We start from the raw sequence: 25,972 nt of genomic DNA, 5'->3' as shown, positions 1-25,972 counted from the left end.
GTGATCGACTTTATCTATTATCTTATCGCTCTCTGTCTCTCTCTGATATTCGACAAAGGTAACACGATTATCGAACATTATCCATGATTAAGCATTAATGTTACAATCGATGTTCGTACGTCATTTCCAAATCCTTGTCAACCGCAAGGCATCAGATTTGATGGCAATATATAATATATATATATATATATATATATACTATATATCATTTAAATGTAATCTTTGTTCATGAAATGAAACGTTAAATTTAAAGAATTAACTTTTTTTTCTTCATTTTAGATAGGCGAATATCGAAGAGAATTTTCTAAGTGATCTAATCAATGAAAAGTCAGCCCCTTTGTCCACTCCATTCTTCTTCTAATTCTATCCCCCTTAGCTTGATGTACGATCTCTATACGTTCTTTTTTTTTTTTTTTTTTTCCCTTTTTCGTTTCTGAGCACAAAGTATTATTGAATTTCACTCGAACCGAAAGAGACTTCTGTCTCGAAGTTGAGGTCGCATGGGATCTTTTGTCAGATTATCCAGGGTATCTTCTCTCCGTGGGCATCATTGTAGCTGAATGTCAATTGTTGAAACTGTTCGAAATAACGATCGATCTTCGAGGATTGATTAGATGGAGGGTAATCTCAAGAAAGATAGTTTTAATAATTGTTTTTTTTCTTCGACGAATTATTGTCGATTCTAGTTATATTTTAGTGATGTAGTAAAATTTAATACGTCATTAGAATAAAGAGAGAGAAAGAGAAAGAAAGAGAACAATAACTGATGGATCATCAAACTGATTTCTTATTTCATTTTTACAATCACTATCTATTTGATTTTGATATATTACAAAATCGAAGTGTCAAGGAAGTTAAATAGTTTCGTATTGTATCTTGCGCATGAAAGATAACTTTCAAAGAAAAACTTTTTAACATCTTTCTTCTGAAAAAGCTTTTGAAATGTTAAATGATTAAGTTAGAACGTTTACCCTCTTCAATCGAAAGAAAATATTTTTTTTTACAAATATTTCCATTCGTGTGCATCAGAACATTTTTTAAATCATTTTTTAACTCTTTCTTTTATAACTCTGTCTAGTTATCTTCCTCTTGTCTACCTTTTATACATATATCGTCGTAATCATTATTCAGAAAAATTCTCTCAAGAAAATTTCAAAACTTCTTAACTAGGAAGAGAATTATAAAGCAATCGCATGACAAAACTTGGTCCATTCTTTAGTAATAATTATTCTAAACGGGGACAGAATTATGCATTCGGGCAACATAAATCGCCACGATAGTTAGCGGAGACACTTGGCACGTACCAAGGGCATAGGCAATGCGTCATTAATGCTTAATGGACAGACATTAATTTGTTATTGTCAATGGAAGGATCGATAGGAATTCTAGTTGCCGTGAATGTGTGCATGACAATACATTAGGAAACAACTCCACATCTTAACTCGGTTCCAGAAAAGTAGGAGTAGTGCGATAGAATAGAGGAATAACTCTTTGAAACTCGATAATACAGAAAAATGTAAAGAATAATAATACAGAAAAAAAATGAAAAAAAATAATACAGAAATCTGTCAAAATATACAAAACACTATGATTATTACGTGATTTTTATTAATCCTTCGGGGTTTTTAATACGAATTTATTGTTTCAATGTCAGTAGAGATCGAAAGTATTTGATTTATAATTTTATGGGGATGTTAAGGGGATGATTTTAGTAGTATGTTTGTTAGAAATGAAACTTGCAAAGAGAATTTAATTTCCATAGTGTTTTTAAATTTTAGATGAGAATTCATGATTTTTTTTTTTTATGTTTTTAGTATAAGTTTATTGTTTTGTCCAAAAAATAGATTGATATGTTTGGATATTAAAATGATAGCATGAAATATTATTTGTTTGTTGAAATTTTTGTCATTTTGTCATCATTATTTGCTAAGTTTTATATCTTAAATATGAACGTTTATTAAAAATAGGATTTGAAAATTGATATTCTATGTAACATTTGATATAGAATATGTGATAATAGGAAGAAAATATAGATTTAATAAATGAGCTAGGATACTAGATGATTCTGATATGCAATACTTATCGTAAGAGCGAGAGATTTTCAGAAGAGAGAGAGAGAGAGAGAAAGAATTTCAGCAATGAATGCTCCAGTATTCGAGTGGTTGTGTATCTGTATGAAGATGTGCAAAAATGAGAGTTTTAAAGCGTGGCAATGGAAATAAAGTAGTAGAGTAAGGGAGATCAGAGAGAATTTTTTAGCGAGAGTTGTTCTGAAGAACAATTTCGAGATGAGAATTCTTTTAAAGAATATTTTTAAAGAAGTTTCTTTGAATTTCTTCTACGTGTTTACTAATCAAATTGTTCATTAAATATAACGTGGACAAATTTTTTTCGTCGTTAAAATGTTCAATAATTTTTTAATTTTTCTTTTTCGAATGAATAATTCACAAGTTTTTTTTAATAATAATCCTTTTAATACAATAAAATATTCGTATAACACTTATAAATAATTTCAGAAATAATTTATCTCGGCTTTTTCATCGAACCATGTCAAATATTAGCAAGATTCTTAATTATATTTTCATAACAGCATGTAACCCCTTGTTCTCTTGAGCCTTTTCTTTAAGGAACAGGAGCGAGAGTGTTAACAGGGCGAGAATATTTAATTGAGCTAATTCAGGGAGAAGAGTAAAATCCGTGCTTTTAATAGCAACATGTGTAAGCCAAGATTTCGCGCAAGTTTAAACTTCGAAACGGAAATACGTGATGATAAACGATATTTCCGGCAGAATAAACGTTTTGGCAAACTTATTAGTTGAGTGGATTTAATAACAGATTGTTAGTCATCCGACGAGACTGTAGATAATAGATTACTGTACTGTCGCAAACAGAATTATGTTCAGTCGTGTCCAATTTGCATAATCAACAAATTAAGTGGTCGTAAGTTTTTACAATACGAAAACACGCGATACCATTTGTAAATTTAACGTGCATAACATGATACATGGGAAAATTATCTTTTAATATGTTCTCGGATTTATTATACATTCCTTTTTTTTTTAATACAATTTGTCAAAATAACTGGTATTTTAAATAATTTTTCAATGAAAATATTTAAATAACAACGAAATTCTTATTTTTTAATAGGTAAAGATAATTGAATCTTTATTTCATTCCAATTGATAATTTATCATATTGAATAATTAATTCAATATTTTAAATATCAGATAAATAAAAATACATAAAAATTCAAGAAAATTCATCGAATTTCCGATATAATATTCTCCACAAATTTCTCTCGGTACATTTATCAATATTCACAAAATTTATCGCTTGAATCAGTTTGTTCTCTTCAACTTGCTCATACATTAAGAAGATCTTAATCTGCATTGAACAAAATTGATGAACCAAAACTCGTCGAAGCGAAGAATCGATCGATGCGCGTTACTCTCCCTCCCCGCTTTTGCTCGAGACGCTTTGCAATATCCATTAACATGGTTAATTAGTGTAACTGATTAGCAACGGCCGGTGTATCGATGTTCATGCATCATCTCGAGTCACAAGCATCCGTCCGATATCTGGGTACACGCTAATCCGCCGATAAGTTGAAGCATTCCTGCAGGCGGACCATTGAAAATGTTAATCATCCTGACACATTTCCGGTCTTTTATGGGATCTTCGATCGATTATCGTTTGGCTGTCGAATAACTTGAACGGAACCACTGGTATGACTTTAACAATCAAAGAGACGATTAATCTTCGAATTTTCGCGCTAACTAACGACTTTGCGAAGAATTCTTATCAATCTTTGAAGGATTTTCGTGCGATGAAAAAAAAAATATAGCGTTCTTCAAGTTTTCAACAATTGATTATTAATCGGCAATATTCTTTAGAGCGTAAAATTTAATTATATTTCATAAGATGAAGAAATTTCTTTGGGATTTTATTTTTCAAGAAGTTTTCCTTTTTAAAAAGAGTGAAAGGATTAGATATCTATATATATGTATATTTTTTTTTAAATTTGTCCATCAAGGATGGTTCTACTGATGATTTGAAATCCGATTCAAAGAGGCTATAATTTTATAAGGGCGTGTAATTGAAATTGTATAAGGTTCGACCGAAGATCAAAGACCATGCGAGAAGAGGGGTGGTATTAGTACGGCGATGGTGCTTTCGAAAGTAGCTCTGTAATCGTGTTATCGTCTTTGGTGGATGTATTATGGATCTCGGCGCTGAAATAAATTTGGAATTATTTATATTGATACGCGAGTCGAGAAAGGGAACCTCGATAGAAAATATAATCAACTATCCTGTTACTTCAATGACTCTTTTTTTTTTTACTGTTATGGACGATATCGATGAATAGCTATATATTTGATTATATATTTTAAATCGATATAAAAATTACCAAAAATATTAATTGTACGAACCAAACATTTACCAAAAGCATTTCCTTCATCGGTAATCTCACATTGTTAGCTTATTGACCATTATATGAAGCCTGTGGCAGCTTATCTACGCTCATTACCATAAGGATCTATACTCTCAACTTTCAACAGTATCGCCTGCGTACACTCTGTATGTACATTAATACATCTTCTAGCCCGCGAATAAGTACACTATCACGCCCCTAATGAAATTTAACGATAAAAGTCAAAGAGCAATTCATCATCACAAGAGGAATTTATCGTCGAGCAAAATAATTCCAATTATTCTTATTCACAATTCTCTGTTATTCTCAAATACATCATCACAAGATTCAAAAGAAACAAAATTCGAATCTTTCAACAACAGTGCGATGATAATTCGAATAATCCTGGAACAAAACGCGATCACTGTTATCGTGCAGAATCGTCTGAATTTGCATTTCCAAACACACCGACACACCACCGATCAACCCAACTGATACCGCCCTAGGTAACCCTAGACCGCGTCAATGTGGAAAGCAAACTCAGCGTGGCGAAGGGGTGAAGCCAGCAAGAAACAAGAGCGGAGAGACTAGTAAGTCGGTATCAACAAGAGGGCTCTCGAAGTGGTTTGAGCGGAATTAGTGGCAATTAGCCGGAAGAGAGAGAAGCGCCTTTCGGTATCTCGCGGAGACACAGAGACGTGTGTAACGACGCGGAGATACGGCGTCGTAAAGAGGAGGTGGTGGGTCGGGGTCGGGGGATGGGGTAGGTTTAATCGACGCGCAAAGGTACAAACTACGCGAAAGTACGTACGTGCGCGGAATTCGTGAGAGGGGGGTGGGAGGGGGTGGTGGTGGTTCGAGGGTGGGTGTTCGAACCATGTGCATACGCAAACACGTGTAGCGTGGCCATGAGCCGAGGACGAAATTGGGCCGAGAGGATCATTGAATTCGAACCTTCTCTCCCCCTGATTCTCCGTATTTTCTCCAAGCTACGACGATTACCATAATACATCGTATTTCCTTCGGCGTGTGCAAATTCTTTTAAGGGGGCCTGTTTCGCCTGCAGATTGGCTTTCGTGTGAACTGGAATTCACGTGGAGGATGAGGGTCGAGATGAAGTTTCGTTTGAATCTCGATTTTGGGGAGGAAGATAAAAAGTGTTACGGCAATTAGTTTTAGATTTGGGAAAAATGAAGTAAAAAATGTGTGGAATATTTAAAATTCGTACGTCAAAATGTTTTTAAAAATTTATCCAAAATATAGAAGGTGTCATAAGATTTTAAGCGAGAGGGCGAGGGTAAGTTCGTTTTAATTTCTGGAGATGATCAATATCGATTAACGTTTTAAAATTCGAATTTAACAAATTTAATCCAAAATCCAGACGCAATTCGAATTAAATATTCTCACCGGCAATCCAGACGACGGTACAATTCGAAGAAAAGTAATTACGGAGCGGTTTATTTGACGGCTGAGCCCATTAACGAAGTGCCTGTTTGCGTTCAAATTACGGTCTGTATCGTATGGGGAACAATTTAGCGCTCAGGATTTGAAATGGCGTGATCCATTCGATTATTAATCGCGATACGCCGAGAATATATCTACCCTCGAAATAAATTCTGCCAAGGACGAGGTGGTTGCCCTTCGGTATCATTCGTAAAAACGCGTCCCCTGACAACTTGGATCCTTCGCTTCGAAGAAGAGGGAGGAGGGAGAGGAAAAAGAAATGCAATTACACGAAAATCGAATGACGACAGTGAGTTCGGACTTTCCTTGATCCGGAAACAGAGGGGACATCGATCCGTCTGGATGTCTAAAGACGTTACGACGACGTCGACGTGATCGTGTTAGACGTCGCGACGCATTGCGGCTCTGTGAATTTTTAAAGAACGTCACATTCCGTCTGCATCCGACCACGATTCCGTTTATTGACAGCGCAACATCGGTATGCGGGAAACCGCTTCCGGTTTTTTTTTTTTTTTTATTATTTCTACCCGTTCGATCGTAGCGATTAAAGAATGAGAATGAAATTAATATTTGTGAAGAAAGGGAATTTTCGATTACTAAAATTTCAATTATTGAAGAGAAGAATATTTCTATTGGAATTAGGATTTCCAACTTATCTTTTTACATTCCAATAATTAAATTTGCAAGATTATTTATAGATGAACGATTCCTTATGAATTTAGACGAAGAATTAGAAGAGTTAATAATATAAAAGATATTTTTCGTATTAAGAATATAAAAAAAAAAAAAAAAAGAATTATCTTGTGTGCTATATATCTCAAGGCGGATGAATAATCGACTCGTACTACTGAAATATGAATCATCCGATGATTTTAATATATATCAACTTTAATATGAAAAAATGTACGTAGAGAAAATTCATTTCTTTATTTCTAACAATTAATATAATTTTCTAATTATCACAAAAGTAATAACGAACAGAAACAAATTTTTGTTTCATTTTATTTTTTAAAGTATGGATATAAACTTGTTCAAAAAGAAAGATATATCTATATTTAAATGATTTTTAATTTTTGATTTAAAAATTTTCGTTTTAAAATTAGTCGTACCAATTAACATCATTCAAAACTTTCAAAACTTCAGAACATTTACGCGAAATGAAAAAATTGGAAAAAACAACCGAGCCACTTGGTCATCCACTTTTACGAAACAATCGGTATTGTTCCAACGTTTGACCGCTTGGCTTTTCAAAAGGGCGCGGTATCGTTGGGCGTAGAATTTTTTAATAATCCCAAAAACTTCTTTCCCGGTCGGTGAGCATAAATAAACGGCCGGATTTAAGAGTCGTGCCACCTTAGAACCGGCCGAAATTCCACGGTAGTCGGTTATCCAACAATTATGCCCCATTTAATAATCCCTTTTCTAGCGCGAGCTGAACGTCACTGCGAGCGCTCGACTCCATTTAATCCGCGCTTTTCTTTGTTCCATCATTGCGCACCCAAGGCCCTCGAGTCCGCCATTTTACAGGCAACTAAGCGGCTTAAGATCTCGCCGAGGGAACGTCGAAGAAAGCTTTCCTTTCCCGCTCGCGCATAATTATGTGTCCTAAAACTGAATTGAAATCTTAAGCTTCGTTACCGCTATAAATGGAGCCCGAAAACTCCCTCTTTCCCCACACCCTTTCCACGCTTCAGCGTTCACTGTCTCCGGTTTGGTGGCCCCCCTCTTGCGTTACGGGGCTCCATTTGCATGTAAATTATTACTAGGCGAAACGCACAAAGCGATGGAGAAGTGACCCCGGTTGAAAAGGAAACGAATCGAGGCTCTGCCGGAAATGATCCTCCATCCGGCAAATTGTGCTTGCTCGTTGCAATACGCTAATTCGCGTCACCTAACGTGCCTCGCGCAAGCTTTTAAGTGGCGGGAATGGCGTTTAAATTGTAAGGCTGGTTATGAGCCGTTTCGATGCAATTGTATCGAAGTGAAAGATTTTGCGCGAGGCCTAATTCTTCGTTATCCAATGTGAGAAATATTGGGATTGTCGAGATGAAATATTATTTCAAATCACAAGTTAATTAACTTTGAATGATTATTAAATATTTTCTTGGTATTGAGTGCCTTTGTAAATAATTTTAAACGTGCTATTTTATATTCGTTGAAAAGAAAAATAAGTTATTTGTCGTTTTATTTTAGCACGTGTTACTTGCTAATACATCGTCTTATTTCTCTAATTTATAATATCTCAGTGTTTAAAGCATGAGCTTGATAGATGGCACTACTGATGAGTCTACTAGGAGACTCAAATGGCTATTTGTACGTAGGATTTACAAAAGATCCATCTTACGATAAATTAAGTATAATATTTCTTTCGTCTTGCGTTTGTTCTAATTAAGATTAGCCCTAAAATAATGTAGTAAATCAACGCACGTTCCATTTACATGACGTATTATATAAATTACTTCATTTATACGATTTCACTTCAATCACGTTTACTTTTCCGTGGATACGGTTCGTAAATCCACGTTTTCTCTGCACAACTTTCAATAAAAACTTTTGTCTCTGGACATCAAGTCGTGGGTTCGTTACACAGTGTTATAATTGAATGTAACAATTAGCGAGCGGAATTGATACGATCTAATCAAAAAACATATCGTCCGCCTGGAATTCCGATTGTAGAATTGAAAGGGGGACGAGGGTTGGAACGTGCCACTCCCGAATCGGTCGATTCGTCTCACGTCACACCACGTTTTCCCGCGTATGTGTGTGCATGCGCGTGTACATATGGCGCCTATGCAAATTCGCTCGCCAAACCTGCCGTAATGATTTAGCGTGGCTCTTAATGTCTGTGCAGGAGACTGACACGTGGTTCCGCCCACGCGTCTGTCTTATGAAACGTTGTTTCTTTGCCTTGCAGATTCACGCTTCGTCGGGGATCCTGTCTCGTTGAATATGGCACCGTCTGAGGAATCCCATGACATCTAGAAATGTCTGGGGAGGATGGTTTTTTTTTTTTTAGAGGATGTAACGCGAGTGTTGATACATGTTGTTCTTCGTGCAATTAATTGCAATAGATGATCCAATTTTTGCCCGTTATTGTAGCAAAAAGATCGTAAGATGATAATTTAATATCTTTGCACATGTAAAGTAATATCATTAATAATTGATAGAGAAAGATTAGAAGTGTGTATCTGATCATACGTTGTATAATTCTACTTAAAGTTATTATTCGCGTTTTAATTATCTGCTTGCGCATATATATATATATATATATTTCTATACAATGAAAATTCCTCGTATTAATGAATTCTCCTGCAATTACGAGGAACGCTATCACATATAAAAAACTTGAAATTGTAACTTTATGAAAATCTATCTTAAAGTCTGGAATTCATTTGTATAATTTCCTCATAGTGGAGTTAAATTATTCTGTACATTTTTACGAGTTTCTGGGGAACACTTGGTAACACAATTGTAAGAAAAAGAAAAAGAAAAGTTGTCCAATTTAGATGTAGCAAAGCATAACTTTCGTTATAAACTTTAATCGAAACGTCCTCCTCCCAAAGATTCACGTAATTAATCATCTTTTGCGCAAAATTTCTAAGATAACGCAATATTTACGAAAACAATTTTTCGTAAAACGAATTCGAAAATATCCTCTTCTTCAAATATCCATTTCTTCCTTACACACACTCCTCTCGATAAATTTATCACGCTCCAGCTCCATACACGATCCGTCTTCCATCGTCATTGTGGCGCAACCGTTACATCCGTAATCCGGTGTCTCAAGTCCCGTTGTAACTTACGATCGACTGACAGTCGGCCTCGCGTCCATATGGTCGCCAGGGCAAATCAGTGTGTAATGGCCTTAACGCCGGTTAAACTGCCGCGGCTAATCCGCTGGACCGCGCTTTGGCCAGGGTTGTACACGCCTGCAACTGCGAGACCATCGACGAGCTGCCGTGTGACACATGCCGGAATTCACCGGCTATGCCCCGTGTAACCGTGCACCGTCCCATGTCCGCCGGGTTAAACGGCCCGTCTGAGGCAGTTAAAGGCGGCTGGCCGCGGTGTTTGATGAGATTCGAATCGTGCGTGTGTGTGTGTGCACAGGATGGATCGCGTGGAATTATGCGCGTGTGCGCCACGTGGCCTTCCGATAGCTCGAGTCCCCGGAAGCGGGTTGGAGGATCTCTGCGCCCCCACATGATGGAGGAGAATGGGAGAATGGCAGGAGTTCGGTACAGCGTCGTGAGATTTTGCGGTCCGTGTGATTTACGTGTGAACGCGAGAACAATGGTGTAATATTTAATGGGGCGAAAGGATTGGGATTGGAATTTGTAATTTGAATATTTTGGTGAATCCATTTTGTCTGGAATCGGTGACACGTAAAGTGGACGATCGTTTTTGATTCGTGTCCGAGTTCTTAAGGAGTGCTAAATGTTGGAAACGTGAGTCAAAAGTGACCTTCGCGAGATTCGAGAAGAGGAGTCTCGTGATTGGACGTGATCTTAAAAAAGGAATGATATTCAATATAGCAGTTTTAGTTTTTATATTTTTAAGAAAATTGGATTTGTTATCCTCTCGTAATTTTTGAATTGTTACATTAAAATTTCGCTCGATTCATATGAGTGAATGTAGAAGATGAATAGAATGGAATTCGATAAAACGTATTCCGTAAAGTTCGAAGTTTTGAAGCAAAGTTTGAATAAAGAAAGTTTAAAGTAAATTTAAGGTAGATGAAGAAGGTTCGGTTTACGGAGTGGACACGACAATGCCAAAGTTGGTATGAGCGAAATTAGGATAAATACTTGGGCTTTTCTCTCGCGAAACACGAACTTTGATGTTGGAATTCAACGAATTTTCTGCATTCTAAGAGCTAAGAAAGTTCAACGTTTCCAACGTTGTAAATGGACAGCAAGATCGATAGTTTGCTCGAAGAATTTCGTAAAATTATTCCAATTCTGAAAATTATTCTTAGAAATCGTCGACACGAAAGTAACATAAATCTTCGCTTTTGAATTAAAATGAAAAAAATTCTCGAAGAAAAAATCACGATAGTCAATGCGGATAGAATAAGGATAAACGTATCTTGACTTTCTTGCTCGAAGTTCGTACCCGAATGGACCACCCAGCAGAGTTTCCACGTTTCTTCGTCGGGGAGAGAATTTGAAATTGGAGTGCTGTAAATTGAAAGCAGAATCGACGTTGGATTGGACCGCCATGATTCGATCCCCGAGAGTGGATGTGATAAAATCTTAGTCGACGTAGTTCAAATCAGGGAAAGTATACTTTCTTCTATTTTTCGTGTCCTCGCGAGTCGTGTCATCGAAAAGTTCGACACGGAAAATTCTCTCGAACGCCTGACCGTTGAATCGATGTAAAATAAATTCATTGGTTAACTTAATCGATAGTTTACAAAATTGTTGTAATCATTATTTTTGTTCGGCCATAGAAATTTTAAAATATCTTATTCTGAAGATATTTCGTATTTCAACATTAAGATAGCAAAATTATTTATCTTTCACTCTTTCGATATATTGAGATGAAACGAAAAATGATTCATTTTTGTCATTTCTCCCTAAAATTTTTACATTGAATACAAAATTGAACAGGAGTGGTGTTTATAATTTCGCAGATATTATATTTATGCAAGATTTGATACATCGATCATTCGTAAAATTCGTGTATCATCGTGTTATATTTTATATTTTGGTAATTCTATTATTCAATTTCGTCGTACAACTACCATTTTTAGACTTCTGACATATGTCCTTTAAAATTCTGGCTCGAAAATATTATCGAGACGTTGAAAGCGTTTCCTTCGTTCGAGAACATTTTGAAATCCGTCTATTCTCACTTGTGGAAATTTCATTTTTCCTTGTGTCAGCCTTCGTGTCCCTCGTTTTATCGTGTTACTCGTTTCCATTGTCTAATATTTCTGTACCGTTTTCTCGAAATCACGATTTTTTTCTTTCTTTCTTTCTTTCTTGCTCTCTTGCTTTCTCTCCATGTTACGACACGGGAAATCATATTATTCCTTTCGCGAAATTCAACTAACGAAGATTCGACGAAAAAGAATTCTTCCACTATCTTCATTTGTCAGATCAGTTTCCGAAACAAAATTAACCTGGTTTTTGCGTAGCTCTAAAAAATAATACTACAAAGTGGAATTACATTGCGCATTTCATTTACGCCGTCTTTGTTCGTCGAAAAAAAAAATGAAAGTAATGGCGGATTGAAGTGGAACCGAGGGAGACTTTGTTAACGCAAAAATAATGTTATATTGCTTTCAGAACAACGTTGCATTGTGTTACGACGTCTGTGATAGACGTTGGGGATTTTAGCTTTATACGCGTCTCTCGTTAAATGTTTCATTACGTGGTAAAAGCACGTTGTTACGAGTCGGTTTCCTTGAATGCTTTTAGTGGCCACGCCAGCACCACCTTTACGCTCCTCTCAACCCCCTCTCTCACACTCTCTCTCTCTCTCTCTCTCTCTCCCTGTTCATCTTACAATCCAATTCTCTCTTTAGCTGAACGAGTATAAGTCCGCAAAGCTGGAATCGTAACAATCTCTTCATTCGTTGTACATAATACCGTCTCTAGAGAAGTTAGAGAAACGTACTTTACTTTCTAAATATTTCTGCGATGAGCCGGGATTACCACATTGTGGGATCGTTGCATTACCGAAATGCCCCTCCTTTGCTCTTTGAATCTCGTTCCAGTTATCTTTGTAATCGCGTGATTATCGAGATTCTATTGTGTTTGGTGATATTGCGAATTGCGCAAGTGTGGTTTATTAAATGTAAATTTTAATTTCGATGATTGCCATTTAAAAGGGGGATATGCGCGTTATTATTTGATAATTTCTCTTTGATCCTTATTTTCATTTATTCCGATAAATACTTGTGTAGAATAGAATTTTATAGGGATTGTATTTCGTATTCTATCTTTATTTTTTAAATTTTTATCTCCTGATACATATTTTATTTACGCAATCCTCTAATTTCAATTTTAATTGGATTAATTTCCATTTCAATTGAAATTATCTAAAGAAAAAAGGTATGTTTAATAAAAAATATATTTAATATGTATTCTTTAAGATTAGGTTTTTGTATTGCGTAATTGTTACGAGTAAACTTTTTCTAAGTAAGTTTTTTTCCCCCGTTTAATTTAATTTCTTTGGAAAGATCGAGTCGCGGTGATATTTTTCTCGTAACATCGCTGTACAAACTTTTAATGAAACAAAGTTGCAAGAAACGTATTCCCTGTAAAATTTTGAAAAATTAGGACTTCCATAATATCTTTCCTTTATTATCGCATTGCGACGTTTTTAACGCAAACGTCGGCAAAAAGACGCGACAAAGATAAAACGGCCGGCCATTTTTGTACAATCGTTTTATTCATTTATGCCGATGTATCTGACTTTTAATTAAAAGTAGAAATTGCATCATTTATATATTGCATCATTTCTTTCACGATATTTTTACGTAATAATTGTAAATAATTCTTATTTAATGAAATACATATCCAGATAATTTAATTTTGATTATTTACATTAAATTATATAAGGATAATTAATATTGAACAATAACGATAGGTGATAATTTATTTCATGCAAAATAAGGATGTATATTGTGATTTTATAATTACAAAGGGAGCATAAATTGACATACATTAATATTTCGAATTCGTTTAAATAATCTTATTAAAAAGAAATTAAAAATCTTAAAAATTTTGATTTGTATTTTTTTTTTTTCGTTAACTATATTTGTATATTTATTGCACAGGATGCAAATTATAATTAAATACAAAGCCTAGGGTAAAAGAAAGTAATTTAAATTTAATGTATATTGTCACGGTTATCCAGTGATATCAATTGAAAATTAAAGATCCCAACGTTGCAAACTCCAACAAGCACGATACAATTTCTCCATCCAAAGAACTACCAAGATGAATAGCCAATATACTCACATTTGATGTCCAGATTCAGTGGATTGCTCTCTCCATCGCCTTCCTGATTGCTGCCAATACACGTGTAGATCCCGGCTCTGCTACGAGTCACGCTTTGCAGTACCAAGCTTTGATTACTGATTATGGTTCCAGTCGCTTGATTATGATACAACGGATTACGCTGTGGAAATAAAAAATCGTGGTGAACGAACGTAAAATGTTTTTCAATAAAACGAGAACGACGATGACGACGATGAATCGTTCAAATATTCCTGATACATTGAAACGAAACGAAAATTATTGAAAAGCGATACAAAATTGTATTGAATTGGGATCCTCCAATCTGTATTTTTAAATTATTGGGATCTTTTTGTTCTGAATTTTACCTTAATCAAACTTTTTGGTTTCTTTTCTTTTTAAGCATATAATATATTTAAATAATATAAATGAATTTTTTATCAAGGTTTAACAGGAAAATTAAATATTGCATACCATGATTTTTGATGAGGAATGTGGTCTTTTCAATGAAATTTATCGAAAAATCGAATTGAAAATTTATAGCAGAAAAATCTTACCGATAAAAGCAAAGACAACAGACAAAGTTGTATCAATTCTTGTTAGGAAAAAACTAATAGAGCGAGGATTGCGAAATTCATCCTCGAATAATTGAAATAGAGTAAAAAATCACGCGTGAAGATATATTTCGAAGAAATAAAAGTTCGTCAGAAAAGATGAAAGGGTGACAAAGTAGCATCGACAGTGACTAAACAGCCACAAGAGGATGCAGCGACCTACTCTTGAGTGATTAATGGTGGATTTGATACTTGTATCGATCGATGGAGACCGGTTCACCTGTAAATTTCGTGCAAAAATGAAAGGAGGAAAATGAAAGAATAGAAGAGAAGTGGTAAGAGAGAAAAAATAAGAGTGGTGACAGTTTTTCAATTTCTCAAAGCCAACGATGTCTTCCCTTCTTCTTCTTCTTCTTCTTCTTCTTTTTCTCAAGAAGAGACTCTTTTGAATTTCGCCCAAACACATCGCCACCACCGGCGAAAATCTTCCGGTTGTCCTCGAATCAAACGAGGATCGACAAAGGGATGCACCTCCGTGACTACAATGACATTATGATTCGAAGGTGTGCGAAGAAATATTTATGGAACTTGGTGCAATACGGACACAAAGGAACGGGTGTCTGCATTCGTTTAAAATAAATCTTCCAGCTCCCTTAGAACACGCGGGAGGAGGGTAATCGTTCTGCATGAAATTATTATTCCATTGAAACGACCCTCCTTTCTCTGCTCTGCAGGAATTTTGTGTTAGGAATGTTCGAGCCTTGTGCAAGATGTCAGAATTCGTCGTACTCGTTGCTACCAGGAAGATTAATTTTTTAATATTCACATGTTTTTTGCTTCGATTTAACCATTGAGTGATGATTTTATTTTGTGGTTAAACTGAGTATGTTAGTTATCTTAAAAAGCTTATTACAATAATTTAAAAATATTAAAATACGTGTACTCGTAAAAAATTTACAGCAAAGTTTTCTAGATAAATTTTCTTTATTCTCTTTTTTGCTTTTTCTTGCTGTTCCTCATTATTATTTTTGTAGTATGATATTCATTAATTATATTACAATTTTAAATATTTCTTGCTACTCGTTTATCAATATCAGATATCATTTTTAATTTCTTTCTTTTTTTTTTTTTTTTTTTTTTTCATTAAACAAACAGAAGATGATATAAAAAGGAAACTTTGACTTTTCGAGGACTTTACGATTGCTTCACTTTGGGCAGGAAGGTAAAGTTACACATCTGACTTTAAAATATTCATGATGAAACGTAGTAATGCAAAATATATGATTCTCTTATTGGAGGGAACTGAGGCAATGAAACGTAAAGGCGCGTTAAAGTGCGGAATTGTAGGGTTGTACTGTCAGAATATCTTCGCCTTAAAACGCAAACGGAATTAATAATGATGATTCATGGAGAGAAGATGTAAAAAGGAAAAAATTCAGAATATTTACATTTTTTTTTCTTTTTTTTTTTCTTCTTTTTTTTTTATTACGAATTATCGAAAAGATTACGATTGAAAATTTTACTGATGGAGAGTTCGATGAACGTTTTCAGACTGGTAATGATAAATGAGACGCTATATCCATGTAACCAATCAGTGAGTAGGCATAGATTGAACATACCAATATCAAACAGATTAATATTGAATAGGAAAATCCGTTCATTGGAATAGCTAATCATTAAACAAATCTCTATTGTGATTGCTGTAGCTCGATACCAATCATGTTCCATATCCTTGGCTCATTGGATCAATCAGGAACAACAATTGACTTCGTTTCTCTTACAATTAATGTTACTAACGTTTATGAAAATTTCAATTGATTTATGGAATATCGGTGATTCCCATAGAAAATTACATATGAAAGTTTAAGTAGTGATGTTGATGCAATTTTGTGAGGAGAAAAGTATTTAATTGATTTAAAAATTTATTACTCTTTTAAACATTTATGTTAAGATAGTTATTATCTAAAAAAATTGAAGAATTGAATGGTGTTGGTTCGTTCATCATTGAGATGATGTCATATTTTATATTTTCTGAATTTTATTATTTATATATTTTTAAAATTATTGCAAATTTTAAGAATTTGTATCAAGAAAAGGAAAATTTTTTTGCAAGTTAGGTGAAACGAGTTATAAATTATCGGTTAATATATGTACAAAGTTTCTTTGTTTTATAAAAATGTATTCATAATTAACTAATAGCTTTTCTGGATAATTAATGAAATGGCAAAACGCGTTGTAAATTATTGGTTAATTTATGTACGAAGTTCATTTATTCCAGAAATTCGCGCAATAAATTCTATTTCGAAATAGAAGACACGACACTATATTTTTTATAAAATAGAGAGTTTATATAAAACATATAATATGGCACGATTTTGATGCAATAAACGTATAAAGGAATATAAAATAAATAATATAAAATAATATTAAATTTTATTAAAAATTTAATATTAATATTCTCATATATATAATATAATGTATAAATAATATTTAATACAGAAATTAATTTGAAATGTAATTTAATCCTAGAACACGAATGTTCGTAATATTCATATACCTGTAGCAAATAATATATTTTGTTAATGATTATTAATTAAATAATACATTGAATTATTAATTAAATTACGATTACGTATATTTTACGATTATACTTTATATTACTGAAATATTAAATAATTTCCTGGATGTTCTAGGATTCAAAATTTTAAGAACAATTATATTCGACAATATTATTTTATACTTTTTCTTTAATCGTTAATTAAAATTATTTCATTTTGTTTTGTATCGAGTTATACTCATTTATAGATTATCCATTCTAAAGTTTAATTTTAATTCCATTCAAAGTACAACTTTTAATTTCAATTCTTCGAACAGGAAATTAATTCTATAATTATATACAGTCTATTCATATTTCACTATTTGACACATTGAATATTCGTTCCATTACATTTATTCAAAATTTCATCAACATCCACGTAATAAAAGTATCTAAAATAATTAAAATTACAAGAGATTACTTAAGAAGATATATATAGATAAATCCAGATATCTTCCTCTTCAAACTTTACTTACATCAATCTATTCCAAAACACTTATCACCCATCGAGTCTATCCACAAAGTCTCAACCAAAATCGGTGCACATCGCCCGATTCCCTTGACGAGCTTCCTATTATATCGTATCCTCCCCTGTCAGAAGACTTCACCCCCATTTAAGGAGGAACCTAAAACGCTTAGGGTTACTTCAACGGTACCAGAAGCTCGCCGATAAATTTCTTATCGATGCGGAACGTTGGCTATTAGTTCAAAGAACGCTTACAGGCCGGTTCCACCGGTATCAGCATGTAAATTTTAAACGGAAACTTGGCGTCACAGCTGCGCCACCTCCCCTCCCCTTATCTCGATCAAGCTTGAAACTAGGTTCTAAATTATCGATCCCGGAAACTGGCGCGCGGATTCGTTAACCGGATACGTTAGGGAACGTTCCATCGTCGTCTACATCGAATGATGTATAGATCGTGGCTGTTTGGACTCACGTTGTGCCTCCAGGAGACCTTGTACACCCACGGATTCGACTTGATATTGCACTCGAAGTAAACGTCGATACCCTCGCGGATTGCGCTCAAGTTCAAATTGCTGCCGAGCTCGAGGGTAACCACCGGCTCGTCTGAAAGTTTGAACGTCGTGTCGTTTCCTTGTGTAAGAAATTTCACCGTCCGTTTTGTCGTTTCGGGGAACGCGCGAACACGTGTTCCACAGGTGGTAAGTAGGGCGGTGGAGCAAGAAAGGGGTTATTGTTTTGTATATGTAACAACTCGCGAGTTTGGCGAGTTGGATGGTAAATAGATGAGAGTGATTCGTGTTGCGACTAGAGTTGATGGGAGTCGAGAGTGTTGAAGGGTTCATTTTGGGTGATAGGGGTCTTGGGTGTACTTGCCTGGGATAACTTGGAAGTTGGATTGTTCTGTGGGATGTTGGAATTGTTCTACGTAGAAAAGAAAAAAAATTAAACATGGCTATACGTAGGTTTAGAGTTAGAGAAAAATAGAAGGATGGATTATTGTTTGGCAATCGATATTGATCTAATTTTAATCTCTATTTAATAGGGATTATTTAAAATATGATCGTCAATCACCATCACCATCGGATAATATTTATTATTAACATATTATTATCATTATCGTAAAATAATAAAGAGAGGTATATAAACCTTTGAGTTTACGTGTACGTGTTATATAATGTTTCATAAATCGATAGTGTTTACAAGATAAAGAATTATTATAGTCGTTTGTATGATAAATCGTGTTTATGCGATAAACATTTATTACACTGTTCAATGTAAGCAAGTCTTCAATTCTCATTTGCATGTAACGCAATATTGCCCGCTCTGATAACAACAAAATCAATTTTCCGTGTTAATCTTTCCTCAGATTCAGCCTTTGGCTATGTTTCGGAAATCGGTTCAACTAGATCAAACTGGAACAATATTTCACCCCTTCATAATGCAATGTTTTCTCGATAAGATCTCACTTTTCGAAGGGGTGAATGTTTTAATGTCTAGAATATCGATACTTTCTCAACAAAGTTCATAGACTTTAACTATGCTAAGTTGGGGATGGTTTCATAAGTTTGTGGAACGAAATATTGAAAAATTTGTAGAATAAATTTACAGACTAAACATACGGGGAAACTTTATAATACTTTAAAGCCACAAATTTTATATAGACATATAACAAAATTAATCGACGCGCCTTGTGGATAATAATTAAAATGTCGAGGAGTTTAAATAAATGTACGGATGTGTTGAATATTTGAATAAAAATTTCTTCTAAGATTTCTTATTTGTATGCAAATTGTCGCAACTTATTAAATTAATAAGTTAAAGTTAAAAAGTTAATAGGAAGAAAAATAATTTAATTTTTCTCCAACTAAATTGCAAAACTTGGCTCACGGTATAAACACGCCGAGTAAATTGAGAGTTTTATATTGATTTTGAGTAAGAAGAATTGATTTTACGAATTAAAATAAACATTTTGTTGAGAAGAAGATATCTTTTATATTCGATATTTATTTCTCATCCATTCTTTATCGTCTTTTACATTCATAAAAATTTATTACACACACGAGATCATATACAAGTCACGTTTATATGAAAATCTTTAAATATACTCTAAGTAAATAACTCTGATTCGTTTACGATAAAATCCTTTTATTCCTCTAAATACGCGAAATAATCCTTTAAATTTCGCGACAACCTCCGAGATCGATTCCATGACGGAATTTTTATGCAGATCCGTTGTTCCTGCTATCGTTGTCGGAGATTAACACCGTGATTTCATTGTCCAATATAAAACTTTTTCCCAACTAGGCAGCGAGGAAATGAGAGGATACGAACGAAAACGAGAGAAAGAGGAAACGAGGGATCGGTTCAGCTCCACGGAAATTAATGGTACATGCCGATCCATGACCGAAGATTCTCTCGTTCTCTCGATTTTCTTTCCTTCATTCTCGTTTAAATCTTCTTCTCTTTTTCTCTATGAAACTCGTTTTCCTCTCTTTGTTTATCCTCTACTCGATCTCATCGGTTAGTTTCAGCTTTTTCCATCAAACTTTCTTTCTCTTTCGTTGTCTCCTATTTTGCCCCTATTTTCGTCCCAATCTCACTGTTTAAGAAAGAGATTATTCTAAATTCGAGACGAACAGCGTCTTTTGATCTTCTTTCGTTTCCATCGAATCCATCTTCTTCATTCTTAATTTCATTCGAAAATCATTTCCTTCGATAAATACGATGATTATTAATTTCTTCAAACGAAAACACAGAGATTAAAAAAATCGATAAAGGCATAGAATTGTCAAATATATATATTTTCGATAAATTGACTTGCTAAAAGCACGAATTATCGGATTCTTTCAGTGTACTCGTATTACGAGTTGTACAGAGAGCCGGGAGAAATCATAAGCAAGAACCGAGTGAATCGATATTGCGGCTGCTTTTTCACGATTCTTTCTCCGTTTTCCTCCTTCCTTTTTCCCACCCCTTTCATCCCTCTTTCCCCTTCGGTTTTTCTCGCTTTCTTCTTTTCGCTCATCAGTTTTTGTTCGAAGGAGGAGGAGCGGTATCGAGGGAAGGCCACAAGAGAGCGGATTTCTTGCTAATAGCGAGCGAGAGATCGAGCGTGAAGCCGCCAATACAAGCGACCTCAGCTTGACAGAATCCCCACTGGATAAATAAGTTCCTCTTTCGCTTGCACGCGCGAGTTTTAATTTCGATGCGAGAGTGCGCGATTTCGTCGGCTCTTGCCACCGACCTGCCGGTGAAACGCGAGTTTAGGGATGATGAGGAGAGGAAATAAGTGTAAGGAGGAAATAAGCGTGTGGAATGTGTGAAATGAACGTGAAGAGTTTTTTTCTAGAAAAGAAAGTCCTGGTCGTTCCTATTTCTTTTCTTCGGTTATTATTTATTTCCTTTAATGTATTTAGTTTGAATTTAGTGTTTCTTAAATAAAAAAGAAAAATAATGATTTGGTATTGATAATTAGTAAAAAGTGAAGCGATGTAATTAAAAAATGTAAACGAAATAATTTAAAACGTATTTAATTTAAGAATAAGTGAATAATATAAATCATCATAAAAAAATTTTTGATCAAATTGTGAAATAGTAGAAAGAAGTAATAGAAAATATTAACTTCAAGTATTTTTAATAAGGAGAGAATATGCTAATTTTCTGCTGGAGAATTCGTAGATAATCCAATGAAAAAAATTATAATTTCTTCTCATAAATTATACTTATAAAGCTCAACTTAAATGAAGATTACTGAGATTTATAAAATCATATACTACTCGAGATCCTCGAGATCTCCTCAATTAAGGGTTGAAAAAAAATTTTGTATTATTTGTATAACACGAAACAATAAATAAAATTATTCAATGAATTAATTATTATAGAAAAAAATTTCAAAAGAACTGAATCGCTTCATTAATCGAATATAATTAACAATATTAATAATTAACAATATTAATTAAAAATAATGGAACAGTTTAATTATAAAATTCAATTCGTTCAATTCGCGAGAAGGAAAAAATTGAAACGTTTTAAATTACTGAGATCGGATTAATTAAACTTTTTGTTTGCTATTTTATACGAGAAGCAGGAATGCTTTTTTCCCATTTTGAATTTGATTTGAGAATAGAATTGCATTTTGTTCTGTTTTTCGAGAAAGAAAGAAACAAATTTGGAAAAAATTCTTTAAATCGATGAAAATTAACGTTCGTTCAAGTTGAATTTCATCTTACAAGATTTTAAAGTGTTCGTTTCAAAGTGTTTTTATATTGAAAAAAGAAGAAAAAGAGAAAGAGAAAGAAAAAATAGAGAATAGAAATAAATGGGCCGAATCGTACATCGGGAATGTTCTTTTAAATATTTGGCATGGTTTTGCTTCTGGTTCCAGCGTTTCTGTTTAGTTTATAGTGTGTTCTGGTTGGCTGCCAAGAAGCTTGTTCCACTGTAAGATTGCACATCGGGGGAATAGCGTGCTGTCGTCAGGTTCTTAAGTGGCGAGAGTGTTAGTGGAGCGGAAATTTACAGAAGGATGACTATTCGATGCAGAACAAGGGTCGTGTGAGGGAAAGAAACGTCTAAAAACGGAAGGATTCAACGAACGCGAAGGGAGAGTGCATTGATCGTGCCAATCTACCTGTTTGAGATTCGAAACAGTTTTTGCAATGGCAATAATATGGATAGCAAAACAATGGAACGAAGCTGAAGAATTGTTGTTGGAAATGACGAGTGAAAACTATCGAGAAATATTATTAAACGAATGGAAATTTGATATGGAATTTGAAACTTGAATGATTAATATTTTTAAAAAATTCAGTATTTTTAAATACGCGACAGGCTTAAAATTTGAAAAATTTAAAAAGGAATCGGAGAATTTGAAGGATTAAACGTTCGAACAATTTGAAATTTAAAAGGTTTAACGTTCAATAGGAGTTTGAAATTTGAAAAATTTAATATTCGAAGCGATTGAAAATTGAAATATTTTTAGTTTAGATCGCCGCCGAAAAATATGGATCTCAATTTTCGAAAATTGAAATTTGAAATCGCAATCGTAAAATCATTTTAATCTCTCTTCATAATCTATTTCATTCCATTCCTATTTCCACGTTAATCTGTTCTATTAATTCGTTTTGCATCGTGATAAAAAAATACATACATATTATTCGATATATTCTCGATTTCTTATGACACACCGATAATTTTCATTCTTCGTGTTATTTGTGTATACACCAGTGGATTCACAATTTAACACCGGGTTCCTAGATCAAGGCTCAACTTTTTCAGTGGAAACGTTCTGCGAAGGAATTAATTAAAAATTTTAATTAATCCAAACAAACCCGACTCAGAAAAGTTGACTGGAAGAACGGACGACACGCGTTTCGCATTAGAGACGGGCAAAGTTCAGGGAACCTATTTTCATCCCTCGAAACAATCACTCGTAAACGCGTTGCTTTATCGATTACGCGAATTAAATTACGCTCGAAGCGGTGGAGCAATAAATCGCTCATCAACTATATTTCATTTTTATTGGACAGGGGTGTAGCCGCGCTTCCCTGCGGACGACACATTGCAAAAACCGGGCGTTTCCAAAATTCTATCAGTCGGTGAAACCAATCAGAGGCATTTCCAAATCTGTCCGTGGAACTTTTTTCACCACGATGTAGAGACATCGTCGATAAATTTCCTGATTTTTTTGTCTCTTCTATTTTTGTTTTGTTTTTTTTTTTTTGTTGTTTGTTTGGCTCAATCGGTGATCGCGTCTTTCTTTGATTTGTATATTGAAAAGTAAAAAATTAAATCTTATATGTATGTATTTCAATTTAATAAATATTAATCGAGATTGTTGAGATTTAATTTTAAAATCGATTTAAAGTTTTTATATTGGATATCGATAATTGAAATTATCGAGAGAATATAAGAGAATTATTTAAAATTTATTGCTTTGGTTGGTGGTGATTGACGAATCATGATCGTATAATCAGGAACGGAAATTACTTTATATAAATTTTTTGATTAATTTGATAATCAACTAAATTTTAAAGCAGAATATGTATTGGTCAATCGTATCTTATTTCCAGATACATATTCTATCTATTTCCAGCTTATTTAAATAATTATAAATCGAAAAAAAAGAATAAGTATCAACAATTATACTTTGTAATTTAAAGTGTGAAAAATTACGTATCGGAAACCAAAATTAAAATATTTTTAAAACATAATACCTTGTTAAATACATACGAAATAAGAAAAAAAAGCGTTGCAAAAATATCCAAAACCAGAGAGAGAGAGAGAGAGAACAAACTTCTCTCCACTTTCGATCGCCTCTCATCAAAATTTCAATGGAAACAAACTCACGGTGTATGTCGAGCTTCCACTCGTCCTTCATCTCGGAATCCGGGATATTCTGCACACTCCCGTGGCAGGAGAGGAACTTGCCCGCATCCTCGATAGTCGGCACGAACGTGAGGACGCTCATGGTGATGTTGTTGTCGGGGCTTATCTGCGGGACAACCTTTCATGAATTTAAAACAGTTTATCGAACTGGTCCCGCCTATCATATACACGCGCCAGAAAAAAATAAATGCCTAGGGCTGATTTAAAGAATCGAAGCTTTCTCTGAAAGTCAACGAGAAAAGGGGCAGAAAAGTTAGAGACCTATTGCTCTCCAAAATATTGGTCATGGAATTTCGAAGAGGAAGAGGAAAGAATATGATAGGATTTCCTTTTTTCTTTATGTCGCAATTAAATATCCAAACAACTTGGAACTTTGAGCTCGTTTTATGTGAAAAATGAAATATTTCTTTTTAACGATGAAACGTGATGATAATGGGAATTTTTTGGAGTCACGATTGTTCCATTGCTTTGAAAAAATGCACCAATTAATCAGGACTCTTTGCTTTATAATGTACCTCAAGATTATTTAAAGTTGAAACGTCTTTTTCTATAATTACTAAAGAAACAATTATAAATATTCGTTTCTTTCTGGAAATCATTTGGGAACGAATGTTAAAGGTTAATTCTTTCTTTAATTATATATTAATAGCACAAGTAATTAAGCCATTTTTTTCTCTTAAGTAAAAGAGTTAAGGAAAGGATCTTTCAACTGGATTAATAAAATCCAATAGTCTCAAAATCAGTAGTGATCGCATATCGTTATCAACAGTACCGTTCAACCTTACCGTTTGTCTGGTGTCCCTGAGCATCATGCTACCCTTAGACCACGTGATTTTCGGCGTCGGCCTGGCCCCAACCACTTCACAAGTGATCTCGTATATGGTGCCAGCGCTAAATGGATGGTTCTTCCCTTGCATACGGACCCACAATGGCTTCACTAAAACACGTGTACCATCCATTAGCCTTCGAGTACGAATGATCTATCCTTTCCAGATAGGATTCCATAACATTTGTAGAACGATAGAAGTGTTTGAGTAATCGTTTCGACTAACTCCTGAACCGGTTAATGGAAAGTACTTCGCGAAACTTTCGAACGTTAAACAAGGTTTTAGCAACTAACGTTCAATTATTTGTCAAACACTGATAGATGAGGTTTGATTGATTTTCGGATTTATCATGAACTGTTTAAATACGCGTTTCCTTTTTTTCTTTGGCAGACGATTTTGCGAGGGATATTACGTTATTTATTCAGATTTAGTAAGATTAATAATTTATTCTTGTATCGATTATGTATTTTTAACAGTATGAAGTGGTAATTATTGTACAGGATAAATCGTACGTTTCTAATATAGAATTTTGTACGTCAAATGAAAAAATATTCATCATTTTATGTATTCTTAATTTAATTGATCGATTTTCTATTGAAATTTTTCAAATTTTAAGAAGATAGAGCTTTTTAATTGAATAACAGAAAAATCAATTAATTAATTTAATTTGTTATACTTACGATTCATATCGAGAGTAACAGAACTGGATATCGGAGCGACCATGTTGTTATTCGAAGCTTGACAAGTTAAAACCGTGTTCAGATGCTCTCGGCCCAACTTTTCCAATCGCAGCACATTCCGTACCTTCTTCGTTTCAATAGTTTCGTAAGTGTCGTCGAGGAGAGCGTTCTCTTGCCACCACGTCACTCTTGGCTGAGGTCGACCTGCACGAAACGAAATAGAATGAACGATGTTCATGGTAAGCGAAACATTCGTTTCCGGTTTCGATTTGTGCGCTATCTTTCTGCCTTTTCATTCGTCGAACGTGGAAAAAGAAAAAGGATTCAATAAAAGTTCGATGTATGCATTTTATCTCTCGTTTTCCTTTGACTTTTTTCTTTTTCCTCGATATACATACGTTTCGTTACGTTCGTCTCGTAGCTATGATTCGAATTGAATCTGATATGTTACAAAAAATATTTAGAATATCGGAGAATGTTAAACGAGATGTGTAAAAATTTTTTTTCGAGATATTATGAATTCTTTTGTTGGGAAGGATGTAAACTATATTTTCATTGTAGATTAAATTACGTGATATGGAAAATTCAATGGAAGAATATCTGTAATAAGATTTAGA

General features: G+C 34.2%; 1 protein-coding gene across 8 annotated transcripts in view; it reads right to left on the bottom strand.

Annotated features, from left to right (window-relative positions):
* LOC100870354 (neural cell adhesion molecule 2) overlaps positions 1-25,972 on the bottom strand; it is a 428,395-nt gene that overhangs the window by 21,548 nt on the left and 380,875 nt on the right. For all 8 annotated transcript variants that reach the window (XM_086904550.1, XM_086904548.1, XM_086904549.1 and 5 more), the window contains 5 exons: positions 25,356-25,559; positions 24,634-24,785; positions 23,810-23,954; positions 17,934-18,064; positions 13,849-14,008 (listed from right to left, as the gene is read on the bottom strand). In XM_086904550.1, coding sequence (XP_086760676.1) covers positions 13,849-14,008; positions 17,934-18,064; positions 23,810-23,954; positions 24,634-24,785; positions 25,356-25,559 — 792 coding nt within the window. The remainder of the gene's footprint in view (positions 1-13,848; positions 14,009-17,933; positions 18,065-23,809; positions 23,955-24,633; positions 24,786-25,355; positions 25,560-25,972) is intronic.

Source organism: Apis florea, unplaced genomic scaffold (assembly GCF_048593485.1).
Source record: "Apis florea isolate Af1SG1 unplaced genomic scaffold, ASM4859348v1 contig_2350_pilon, whole genome shotgun sequence".
NCBI lineage: Eukaryota > Metazoa > Arthropoda > Insecta > Hymenoptera > Apidae > Apis > Apis florea.
Note: the sequence above shows the minus strand (reverse complement) of the source record. Positions and strands in the feature narration are given on the sequence as shown.